The following is an 11,788-nucleotide window of genomic DNA, read 5'->3' on the forward strand; positions in this document are numbered from 1 at the left end:
AGTCGTTATCAGTGGAAAATTAAGAGCTCAGAGAGCCAAATCCATGAAATTCAAAGATGGTTACATAATTGATTCTGGACAGCCAGTCAAGGACTATATTGACTCTGCAGTGAAATATGTGTTCTTAAGACATGTTTGCTTATAATCTGAAATGCATTATGAAGCTTTAGAAAATTTAGTTTTTATTTTGAAGAGTAAATATAGCTAAAAGGACTAACCTCTAGCCCATTTGAAAATACTACTTGGATTAATCCATAAAGGTTGTTACATATTATTAGTTTAGTTTTGAGACTATGTGAAAAATCTGTAAAATAAATTTTAAAGTTGACAAATAAGATACTGTAGCGTGTAATATAAATCCAGTCAGAACCCGTGCGATAGCTCGGATATTTTTTAATTAAAAAAAATATTACTGTGACATAATATAGAAGGCAACAAAAGTAATTTACAATTTAATTTTGATTAGTTTTAGAATAGTTATAACTAGACTTACTAAAATTTATAAAATATAAAATATAGATATAGATTGACCGTATTTATATCGTAATCATTGATAGTTACCGTGGTTATTAATAATCCATATGTTAGCTTTAAAATAAATAAAAAATTATACAAGATATTTTCATGGTTTTGAGATTTAAATAAAGAGATTAATTACTATGCATTGTCAATGTAAAATTATTTATACAACATCACAATCATTCATAAATATTATTTTATAAATAATTAAAATAAAAGTTAAACTTCGATAAATATTTAACGATCACGATTCACTTACGGTGTAAAATTTCTCTACACTATCGCTGCTGCATACCAATTAAATTCTTAAATTAAATCCATTTTAAAATTAAACTATAAATAACCACCCAAATTTTACTCAAATATCTTTTATTTTTAAATTTAACTTCTAAAACAAAAAACTATCCAAAATAACAAACAACCATTAAGTTTTATAAATCATGCAAAATAATTATATTATATATAAATCCAAAATAATATCTTGTATATATATTCAATCAAATCATTTTAAATTTCAATATTTAAATTTAATTTTAAAAAATTCAATCAATATTTATTTAACATTATTCCATTAGATATAGTATAAGAAGTTTTATCATATAAACACATAAATATTAATTAAGAAAAAAAGATTTTGATTTGGAAATATACTTGAAAATATAAATATTTACAAATATGAGCCCAAAAAATCTATTATATATCATATTCAGCATCGTTGCAAACTTTTCAAAACCCAATATAGTCCTTGGTCTTCATAACTTATGCCAAAAGTTAGATCTTGAGAGTCTTTGGAAGCTCCCTTATCAGAGTCACAATCAAAAGCGATGACTAAGCACTGTCAAAGAAAGCATTCCAGGTCTTGACTTATATTTGAAAAACAAGCTTTGTATCTTCCTATAGTCAGAGTGTGTTGATTCTAGAAATTGATGACGTCACACACCATACTATAAGAGTGAGAACCTGAAAGAAAAAACTACACATTACATAAAAATAAGTAGGGTACAAAATTATTCTCTAAGACATCATGCATTGTTCTCTAACAAAATTGTTCTCTTAGAGATCAATCCATAAAGATTGGTAGATATTATTAGTTTATATTTGAGATTATCTGAATATTTATAATCTGTAATACAAATTTAAAATTTGACAAATGAGATATTACAACATATAATATGAAGAAAAAAAAACAGTATCATGACATAATATGGAAGCAATACAATTAATTTCAAAATTTTATTTTAATTAATTTTAAAATAATTATAACTAGACTTATTAGAATTTATAATATATATAAAATATAATATAGACATAGATCAGTCGTATATAGATCGTAACGGTGGTTATTAATAATCAACATGCTAGCTTTGAAATAAAATAAAATATAAAATAAAATATATATTTTTATGGTTTTGAGATTTAAATTAAACCTATTTTAAAATTAAACTATAAATAACCACCCAAATTTTACTCAAACATCTTTTATTTATTTATAAATTTAACTTCTAAAACAAAAAACTACCCAAAATAATGAACAACCATTAAGTTTTATAAATCATGCAAAATAATTATATCATATTATAAATGCAAAATAATATCTTTTATATATATTCAATCAAATCATTTTAAATTTCAATATTTAAATATAATTTTAAAAAATTCAATCGATATTTATTTAACATGATTCCATTAGATATAGTATAAGAAGTTTTATCATATAAACACATAAATATTAATTAAGAAAAAAAAGATTTAATTTAGTAATATACTTGAAAATATATATTTACAAATTACAAATACAAGCCCAAAAATCTATTATATATCACATTCAGCATCGTTGCAAACTTTTCAAAACCCCATATAGTCTTTGCCGTATGCCATTGAATCAAACCCAATATTTCCTCTCTCAGTCGCTCACTATCTTCACCTTCACCAACCAATATACCAGATTCTTCACAAGGTATATTCAATTATCACTTTTTCTTCAATTCCAATTGCTTCACTCTTTCTTCATTACTTTTTTTGCGACTTTTTCTAACAATTGGACCCAAATTACAAGGAAAAATAGGATTTTTCTTCGTGGGGTTGTGTTAAATTATCTGTTTTTATATAAAAATTATCGCTTTAACTTGTTGTATAGGTTGAGGAATTTTTAGCAAGAATTGATGGAGTTTAGCTTTTTTTTTTTTTTTTGTCTAGTTGCAAATTTTAATGATAAATAATGTTTCTCCTTTTGATCCTTTTTTGTTTTCTTTTGTAGTGATTTTGGTGAAGCTTAGGTTTTTGGACTGGTTTTGTGTTAAGTGAGGTTTTGGGGTTTTTAGGGTGTTGGTAAAGTAGGTTGTGTGAATTGGATTGGATTGGATCATTAATTTGTGAGTTGAAATGAGTGTGGTGGGGTTTGACATTGGTAATGAGAACTGTGTGATTGCTGTGGCGAAGCACCGGGGGATTGATGTTTTGTTGAACGATGAATCGAAACGGGAAACCCCGGCTGTTATTTGCTTTGGTGAAAAGCAACGGTTTTTGGGGTCGGCTGGGGCGGCTTCTGCTATGATGCACCCTAAATCGACGATATCTCAGATAAAGAGATTTATAGGGAGGAAGTTTAGTGACCCGGATATGGAAAGGGATTTAAAGATGCTTCCACTGGAAACTTCGGAAGGACCAGATGGTGGTGTTTTGATTCATTTGAAATACTTGCAGAGGGATCAGACGTTTACACCGGTTCAAATAATGTCTATGCTCTTTGCTCACTTAAAGACTATGACAGAAAAAGATTTGGAAGCACCCGTCTCGGATTGTGTTATTGGTATCCCATCGTACTTCACTGACTTGCAGAGACGGGCTTATCTTGAGGCGGCAAGAATTGCTGGGCTGAAGCCTTTGAGATTGATCCATGATTGTACTGCAACTGCCCTTAGTTATGGAATTTACAAAACAAATTTTCAAAGCGAAGGATTTACATATGTTGCATTTATTGACATTGGTCAATGCGATACTCAGGTCTGCATTGCAGGGTTTCAGTCTAGGCAAATGAAGGTACTTTCACATACTTTTGACAGGAGTTTAGGTGGGAGGGACTTTGACGAGGTTCTATTTACTCATTTTGCGGAAAAATTCAAGGAACAGTACAGCATTGACGTGTATTCTAATGCCAAGGCATGCCTTAGGCTGCGTGCAGCATGTGAGAAATTGAAGAAAGTTTTGAGTGCAAATCCAGAGGCACCACTAAATATCGAGTGTTTGATGGATGAGAAAGATGTTAAGGGCTTTATCACAAGAGAAGAATTTGAGAGTCTCGCATCGGGATTGTTGGAGAGAATTTCTAAACCTTGCAGCCAAGCATTACTTGAAGCAGGCTTGAATGCAGAGAAGATTGTTTCTGTAGAACTAGTTGGTTCAGGTTCTAGGATTCCAGCAGTAAGTACATTATTAACTTCTCTATTCAAAAGAGAACCTAGCCGTAAGCTGAATGCAAGTGAGTGTGTAGCTCGTGGTTGTGCTCTACAGTGTGCTATGCTCAGTCCCACATACCGTGTGAGAGACTACGAGGTTTGTGTGTTTTTTAAGTCTATTCTTATTCTATATTTGTTATATATTGCAGATTAGAATCAGTTGTTTAGTGGAGGATTTTTTGACAACTGCCATAGGCAATATGTGAAGGGATTCTGATGGCGCCTGAGGCCACAACGGCTTGCCTATATAGTGGATTTTTTCGCTTTCTGCCATCGACAACACTATTTTTGTAATGTTGCCTCTTTTTGTTATACCATTCTCATCAAAATTAATGCAATTTCTCATGATTGTTTAGGTCCAGGATATTAGTCCATTTTCATATGGACTTGCATCAGATGAAGGTCCAATTTCTGTAGGATCAAATGGTGTAATTTTTCCAAAAGGCCAATATATTCCAAGTACTGCAGTTCTACGACTCCAGCGAACTAGTTTTTTCCAGTTGGAAGCTTTCTATCCAAATCAATATGAACTACCACCTGGAACATTTCCCAAAATTAGTTCCTTCATGGTACGCTCACTTTAAAACATTTGTCTAATGTGAAAAAGTTTTAAAAATATGCGCGCATATTTTATCTGTTATATGTTTCTCTTCACTCCCCCTCCTCACAAGTAATTGTCCATGTTCTCCTCCAAAGATGTTCAAGAAGTACATATGGAGTATCCTTAAACAATGATTTTATAGAACAAACAACTTGCATAGATGTAGAATGTTTGTAAAGAAATAGTCATTGATCATTCCATGTCAATATATAACTAGGATGATCACAATTTATATAAGATACCTGTGATCAGAACAAAAATAATATTTTGGGCCTATGTCAAAACTATATTCTTAAAATATTCGTAGAGCTCGAAACATATTTCACAAAGCACCCTAGGAGTATCCTAAAACTAAGTTTTCTAAGAAATATAAAAACAAACACTTTTTTTGGGACACACATATCGCATAGTAGCCCAGTAGTATGGTGGCCAATACAAATATGGCACCGATACTTTCTTTATTTGGAGTTTCTAGGCTTCATAGGACCTGTTAGGATTGCCTTATTTGAATGGATTCGGGGCCATTGCAAGACATCTCATTCTCACCCTATTGCTTGTCCTGGCATCAAAGAAAGCTAATGCTGTATAACTAAATAAGCATAAGTAGAAGAGTCAGAATCAGTTTTCTGTAGATGTGCACATTCTTTGCTTAAATAAAGTACTATATGAGATGTGCACATTATCTGCATGCATACAACTTGTTTTAACTTTTAATTATACTTACACATTTGTTGACTACTTTTCAGATTGGTCCTTTGCCTGAATCTCATAGTAGCAACACAACAGTTAAAGTTCGTGTTCAACTAAATCTGCACGGCATTTTCAGTATTGAATCAGCTAAAGTAAGTAAAAAGTTTCATTTTTCCGTTTTGTATTAAGAATTGAGTTGTAAAAGATCTACTTATGCACAAAAACTTATGCCGCTTCAGTTGATCGCGGATCACGCGGATGATAATCATTCAAATTATGATGCAATGGATGTTGATCCCGTGTCTGAGACCTCAGATAGTTCCAATTTTGTTGCCAATGGCGCTGAAGATAGTACCAATAAGTCTGATTCTCCACGAAGCTCTGTAAGTACTGTCATGTTATTCCATGCACTGAAGATATGACTCATTTTCGTTTTGTTTTAGCAAATAACGTTTCACCGTCATACCATTTTACAGGCTGATTATTCAAGAAAAGATAAAGCTAAAAGAAAGCTTCCTATTCCAGTGAATGAGAATATCTACGGTGGAATGACAATGGCGGAGATTTCTGAAGCCCATGAAAAAGAACTCCAGTTAGCCCAACAGGATAGAGCTGTGGAACTAACCAAAGAAAAGAAGAACACTTTGGAATCCTATGTCTATGAGACGAGGAGTAAGGTACATGTTCAAAATCTAAACGAGATGCAATCATGGCTGGTTTCTGTTATATGAGATACATTTGAAGATTATGTTTTGTTTTTGTAATAGCTTTTCAATGCATATCGGAGCTTTGCAAGTGATCAAGAGAGGGACGACATATCTAGGAGTTTGCAAGAGACTGAGGATTGGCTTTACGAGGACGGTGACGATGAAACTGAAAACGCTTATACTTCAAAACTAGAAGACCTGAAAAGGGTATTTATTTTTTTAGCCTTTCTATTTTCAATGTTTCCCTTGTCGTACTTCTTGTTTCTAATCTATTATTTCTATAGCTGGTGGATCCAATTGAGAATCGATACAAAGATGATGAAGAAAGAGCGCAAGCTATAAAAGATTTTTCAGCTCTCGTTTCCGATATTCACCACTTTGCAGGTTCCCTTCCACCCCAAGAGAAAGAACTGGTAAGTAAGATAACAAATAGGACACCGTTTATTATTTTTATCGTGATTATGCTCTTACGATAAGCTTTTGATTGACTTGTTTATTGTTCAGGTCATCAATGAGATTAATAAAGCAGTGCAGTGGCTAACAGAGAAAAAGCAACAACAAGATTCTTATCCTAAGAATCGTGACCCAATATTATGGTCGAGTAATATCAAGAGCGTAATAGAGCATCTAAACCAGTACGATGCTTTCCCTTTCTGTCTAATAAAGATCCACATGATATGAAATTTAATCTGATAGGGAACTTCTTTTTGTGATCATTCTGAATTATACTGCTTGTGCAAAACATTGATCATATTTTTCTATGAATGTGTTTATCACTATCCCTTGTTTTTGTATCAAAACTAATTTATGTGCTATGTTGATGGGTTTTCAGAAGTGTGCATAGGATAGTGAGATCCAGGAGAACTTCAGAAGACAATGACAAATTTTCGGAAGACATTGACCGAGACAAGACAGATACTTCCAATCATTCATGAAGACATTGATGGCAGGAAGGAGAATTTTTCATCGCTCGTACCTTCTGACAAATATAGAAGAAAAAAAATCTGCATTTTATTTCGTTTCTCATTTTTCGCGCTCGGAGATTTGAATGATGCGAATTTAAGTAGATAGAGTTATTAACGATCATTTATTCTTCGGAGTTTTCTAGAGGTTTTGAGGTTTTTATTTTTTATTTTGATGTTTTCTCTAATCTTTTCTGATGTGATGTAGTATTTTCAAACTGGTACTTGTTTCTGCACTGTGGTAAAAAAAAAATTCACTATAAGTTAAATGGCCTGTGTTGGTGTATGTGTGAAGCTTGTATCGCAAGATAGCTATATTTACTCTATGGAGTTCATTTATATGTCTGTTTTATAATTTATTAAGTTTTTATTTTATATTGTAGCCTTAATTATTATCAATCTTTATTTATTCTTGTGATCAATATGAGAGTAAATTGTGAGTTCTCATATGGTACTTGTGATCATGTCTATAAACAAACTCATAAACTCATAGAGAATACCATCTTGATTTCCTCCCATATGGTAAAACTCAAAGTAAGGAACATTCATCTTCGATCCGAAGGTATGCAGATTTTCTCTATAATGAGTATCATTTCCAAAAGTTATATCTATCGAGAAGTATGAACTCCAGTAGGTGGAGTTTGAGCCAGTAGAGGATGAGATAGATGAAGAGGTGTCTTCACCCTTTTCAATAGAGAAATTCAGCGGTGGAGTTTCTCAACTTCAAAGCTTGTCTAACTAATGAGAGTTGTGACAAGTAGTTGTAAAGTAAGATCAAGAATAGATAGGAAGGTTGTAGAACTTTAGATAGTTTGAGAACGAATGATCGAAAGTTTATAGTGTGTTTGGATGAGGTAATTGAGAATTTTTAAGAAATTTAAAATTTTAAGCAATTCAAATGATTCAATTAAAATTTATTCATTTTTAAATTCTTTTGTTTGGATCAAGTATGAAAATGATTCATTGTTATATTTTTGGGGTCATTTTCATAAATTTTAAAACTTTTGAACTAAATTTAATATATGAAAAATAGAGACTACTTCGTAATTTTTGAAAATATTTGAAAATATGAATAGTAGGGACCAATTTGTAATTTTTGAAAATTTGAAGGGATCAATTTTAAAAATTGAAAATTATTAGGAACTCATTTGGATTTTTTTTTAAGTTTTAGGGGTGAATTTAAAATTTTATAAAATTTGAGGACTGTCTTGTAAATTAAAAAATTAATAATGAACAATTTAATATTCACATTATTATATAGAGTGAATGAACCATTTCAAATTCTTTACTTTTTGGTGTAATTTGAAATTCCTTAAATTTAACTTGAATAAAATAGTACTTCATAAATTTATATTTTTTTTAACAATTCTCCATATTTTTCATCAAAATAATGAATTTTAATCAAGTCTTTTTAAAATCCCTCAAAAAATTAATTTGTCTCATTAAAATGTTTCATCCAAACACATTCTTAGAGATATTTTTTGGATGAAGAATATGAGAGAGAGAGAGAGAGATAGAGAGAGAGAGGGAGATATTCGATGCAAGGGCGCGAGTTCGAACCCCCAACATCTCACATATTCATCTTTAAAAGTGAATTCTCAGCCACTAGGCTACTCGACAAAAATACACGTGTCTATTTTTAACTAAGAGTTTGTTGAATATGTCAATTAATTGATGATTAGTATCAACAAGCTTAATATACAATATTTATTTCTTAATATGGTCTGGAATAAAATGATGTTTAATTCCAATGTGTTTGACCCTTGAATGCAAAATAGGATTTTTTTTTTTTTTTGCAAATAAATTGTGAAAGTATTTTCACAAAAGATATGATTGTTATTATCTTTTATGTGATATCCTCTAGTTGATGGTTCATCTAGAGAAACTTCTGGTTTAAAAGAAACAAGGAATCTTGGCATGTACTTAGGAGTTCCCTTGACATGTTAGCATCATAAAACTAAACATTATCAATACCTAATAGAAAAGGTGAGGACTAAACTAACTAGTTGGAAAGGCAAGTAGTTGTCCTTTGTAGGTAGAGTCATCCTTGCAAAAAAAGTTTTGGAGGCTCTTCCCATTTACACCGTGATGAGTAATAGAGTGCCCACCACTTGCTTAAACGAAATTCAAAATATTCAGATAAATTTCATCTGGGGTCATAATGATGATGAGAAAAGAATGCATACCAATAGTTGGAAGGATATTACTAAAGCAAAACAGATTGGACGATTGAGTTTGAGAAATCTCAAAGATATGAATGTGGCTTGTATTGCTAAATTAGGTTGGAAGATCAAAACTGGAGAAGAGTCTTTATTGTGTAAATTTATGTGTGGAAAATATGACAGTAAGAGTACAAATGATATTGAAGTTCATGCCAAAGTTTATGACTCAAGTCTGTGGAAACAAATTGTGAACTTATGGTCTATGCTTGATAAGATGTATAAGTGGCAAGTGGAAAATGGTCAAACAATTAAAGTTTTCTCTGATTGTTAGATTGAGACATGAATTAGACTCATTGATTATTTGCCTAGCTCAATTGATAATAAGGAACGTGCCTCTATGTCAGCTATCATGACTAGTAGTGGAAACTGGAACTGAATGCTTTTAAGAAGCATTTTTCCTCAGGATATAGTGGAGTGAATTCGAGCCATAGACCCCCCTAATGTGGAGAGAAAAGATCCCGATATTTGCACTTAGGGAGGAACTAACTCGGGATATTTTATAATCTCTAATGTTTTTGTTCTTCTTGCAAGTACAAACTATGCAGACAATATGGAGCCTTGGCATCATATTTGAAATTTGAGTGTTCCCGAGGGAATTCGTAACTTTATCTGGATGCTTCAACATAAGGGAATCAAAACCAATAAATATCATAAACTTCTCAAACTAAGGGAACCATACTATGAGGACTGCACTTGCGAGAAAGAGACCATCCTTCATATTATGAGGGATTGTAGACATGCGAAACCTATCTGGTTACAAATGATGGCAACTATTGACAGAAATCTATTCTTCAAAGTTAACTTATCAGACTGACTAAGGCTTAAATTGGAAATGAACCTAGGAGGAAATGATAATTGGCAATCTCTATGGGCCACTACTTGTCACCAACTCTGGTACTAGAGAATTCAAAGGAATTGCATTCCTGATTTGTTGCTCTGTACAATTTGGTTGAGGACATAAAAGAAGCAGTTAGATATTACAATCAAAGCATTCTTATACATAAGAAGATAATCAACAGAGGCACAAACATAATTGCTATTAATAAGAAAAAACTTGATAAGGACTAGATATGCATCAATACTGATGGACCAGTTACAAGGAACAATGAAGTTGGTTATGGAGGTTTGGCTAGGAATTGTGAGGGTGTTCGGTCGGGCGAATTTTCCAAAATTATTTGTAAGTGTAATGTTCTAATTGCTGAACTTTGGAATGTTCTGGAAAGTTTGAGGCTAGCTCTATCCAAAGGTTATAATCGGGTAGAAATTCAAGTTGATAATCAAGAAACTACTAACGCAATCCGAGGAAAGAAAAATCAGTTGAAGGATATGAACTTAATTTGCAAAGTCAAGACAGATATGACAAATTTCTTGGAGGTCATAATTGTGAAAATCATAAGGAAGCCAATAAGAGCGCTGATACTTTGGCAAAGTATAGTTTGATGCTTCATGGAGGAGGAAGTCTAGAGTTTATTGAATGTCCTAATTTTATGCTCAATGTCCTACTAAGTGATGTTAGCAATATTGAGTGATTGGTTGTTTTTTTCTTTATGTTTTGGGCTTTCACTCTCCTAGCTAGGGCTGTTTTTGGTCCGGTCCGGATATTTGATATCCCAAGGAATGGATCAAAACCCTAATCGGGTAAACCGGGACCGGACCATAACAGTAATGAGGCTATTTATTATACCGAAACTGATCCGGTACATTCGGGTAAACCGAGACCGGACCGATTTTAAATTACTTGTGAGGTGAGAACTGAGACCGGTCCGATAATTTTGATCGGGTAATCAGACCACCTGAAAAATAAGAGGAAAAAAATTGAAAATTCATAATTGTTTTTTTAAATTGAAAAATTGAAAATTGAAATTTGTGCATAATCTTGTTAAATATTACCCCACCATGTCCATAAGACCATAACAACAAAATTGTATCAAAAAACTTGTAACAAACTTAAGTTTTCAAAAACATACAAAAGATCATTACACTGTATTAATTATGCCTCAGAACAATCTCATCATTGGCATTGTATTATCAGATCTTCAAGTTGCGGTTGTAGAAGAAGCGACACCCGGATCTTCACCAAAATGATATGTCAAAGGTTCATCTTGTGGTTCCTCAAGCTACAATATAAATGAAAAAAGTATTAGTTAGTTAGATAGAATAATAATCAACATGTATTAGCTACAAATGAAAGAAGACATGAAAATTATACTTACTATTGAAGCAGTGCAACCCTTCTTAATTCCATATTTCTTCTTCACCAAACCACCTCCACAAAGCACCATTTCAATTATTTTAGTTTTCATAGATGATCGTTTCAGATCAATAACCCTTTTCCTAGCACTAAAAGTTACTTCTGAAATAACAGTTTTAACTGGAACAGTTAGGATATCCTTTCTTAATTTACTAAGAACAGAATACTTGGCTTCATTCCCCATCCACCATGTTAAAACATCAAATTTAGCTTTACAGGGAACTTTCAAAGGAGGGTCCTCAAGATATAATTCAAGATTAGATTTTGAATTATTATTACCCACAATAATTTCTAAAAACCTCTCAAAATTCCTCCTTCCCAATCCATAAGTAGATCCTACTTCTGGACTTTCAGATACAACAGGGGGTAACCACATCATTC

General features: G+C 32.2%; 1 protein-coding gene across 1 annotated transcript; it reads left to right on the forward strand.

Moving 5' to 3' along the window:
- The first annotated feature begins 2,337 nt into the window (after positions 1–2,337).
- LOC131642035 (heat shock 70 kDa protein 16-like) lies at positions 2,338–7,307 on the forward strand. Its single transcript, XM_058912322.1, has 10 exons — positions 2,338–2,476; positions 2,777–4,071; positions 4,331–4,543; positions 5,322–5,417; positions 5,505–5,648; positions 5,742–5,942; positions 6,033–6,179; positions 6,257–6,385; positions 6,477–6,607; positions 6,805–7,307. The coding sequence occupies exons 2-10, from the start codon at positions 2,902–2,904 to the stop codon at positions 6,905–6,907; spliced, it is 2,334 nt and encodes a 777-aa protein (XP_058768305.1). The 5' UTR covers positions 2,338–2,476; positions 2,777–2,901; the 3' UTR covers positions 6,908–7,307.
- Positions 7,308–11,788: the final 4,481 nt, after the last annotated feature.

The sequence above is a fragment of the Vicia villosa genome, unplaced genomic scaffold (genome assembly GCF_029867415.1).
Source record: "Vicia villosa cultivar HV-30 ecotype Madison, WI unplaced genomic scaffold, Vvil1.0 ctg.004388F_1_1, whole genome shotgun sequence".
Taxonomy (NCBI): Eukaryota; Viridiplantae; Streptophyta; class Magnoliopsida; order Fabales; family Fabaceae; genus Vicia; species Vicia villosa.

What these genes read in the sequence shown, in the direction of transcription:
- LOC131642035 (XM_058912322.1), top strand. Translation starts at nt 2,902, where the DNA reads ATGAGTGTGGTGGGGTTTGACATTGGTAATGAGAACTGTGTGATTGCT. An exon ending in CTGATTCTCCACGAAGCTCT is followed by an intron (nt 5,649 to 5,741) that starts GTAAGTACTGTC and finishes ACCATTTTACAG; the next exon opens with GCTGATTATTCAAGAAAAGA. An exon ending in GTAATAGAGCATCTAAACCA is followed by an intron (nt 6,608 to 6,804) that starts GTACGATGCTTT and finishes ATGGGTTTTCAG; the next exon opens with AAGTGTGCATAGGATAGTGA.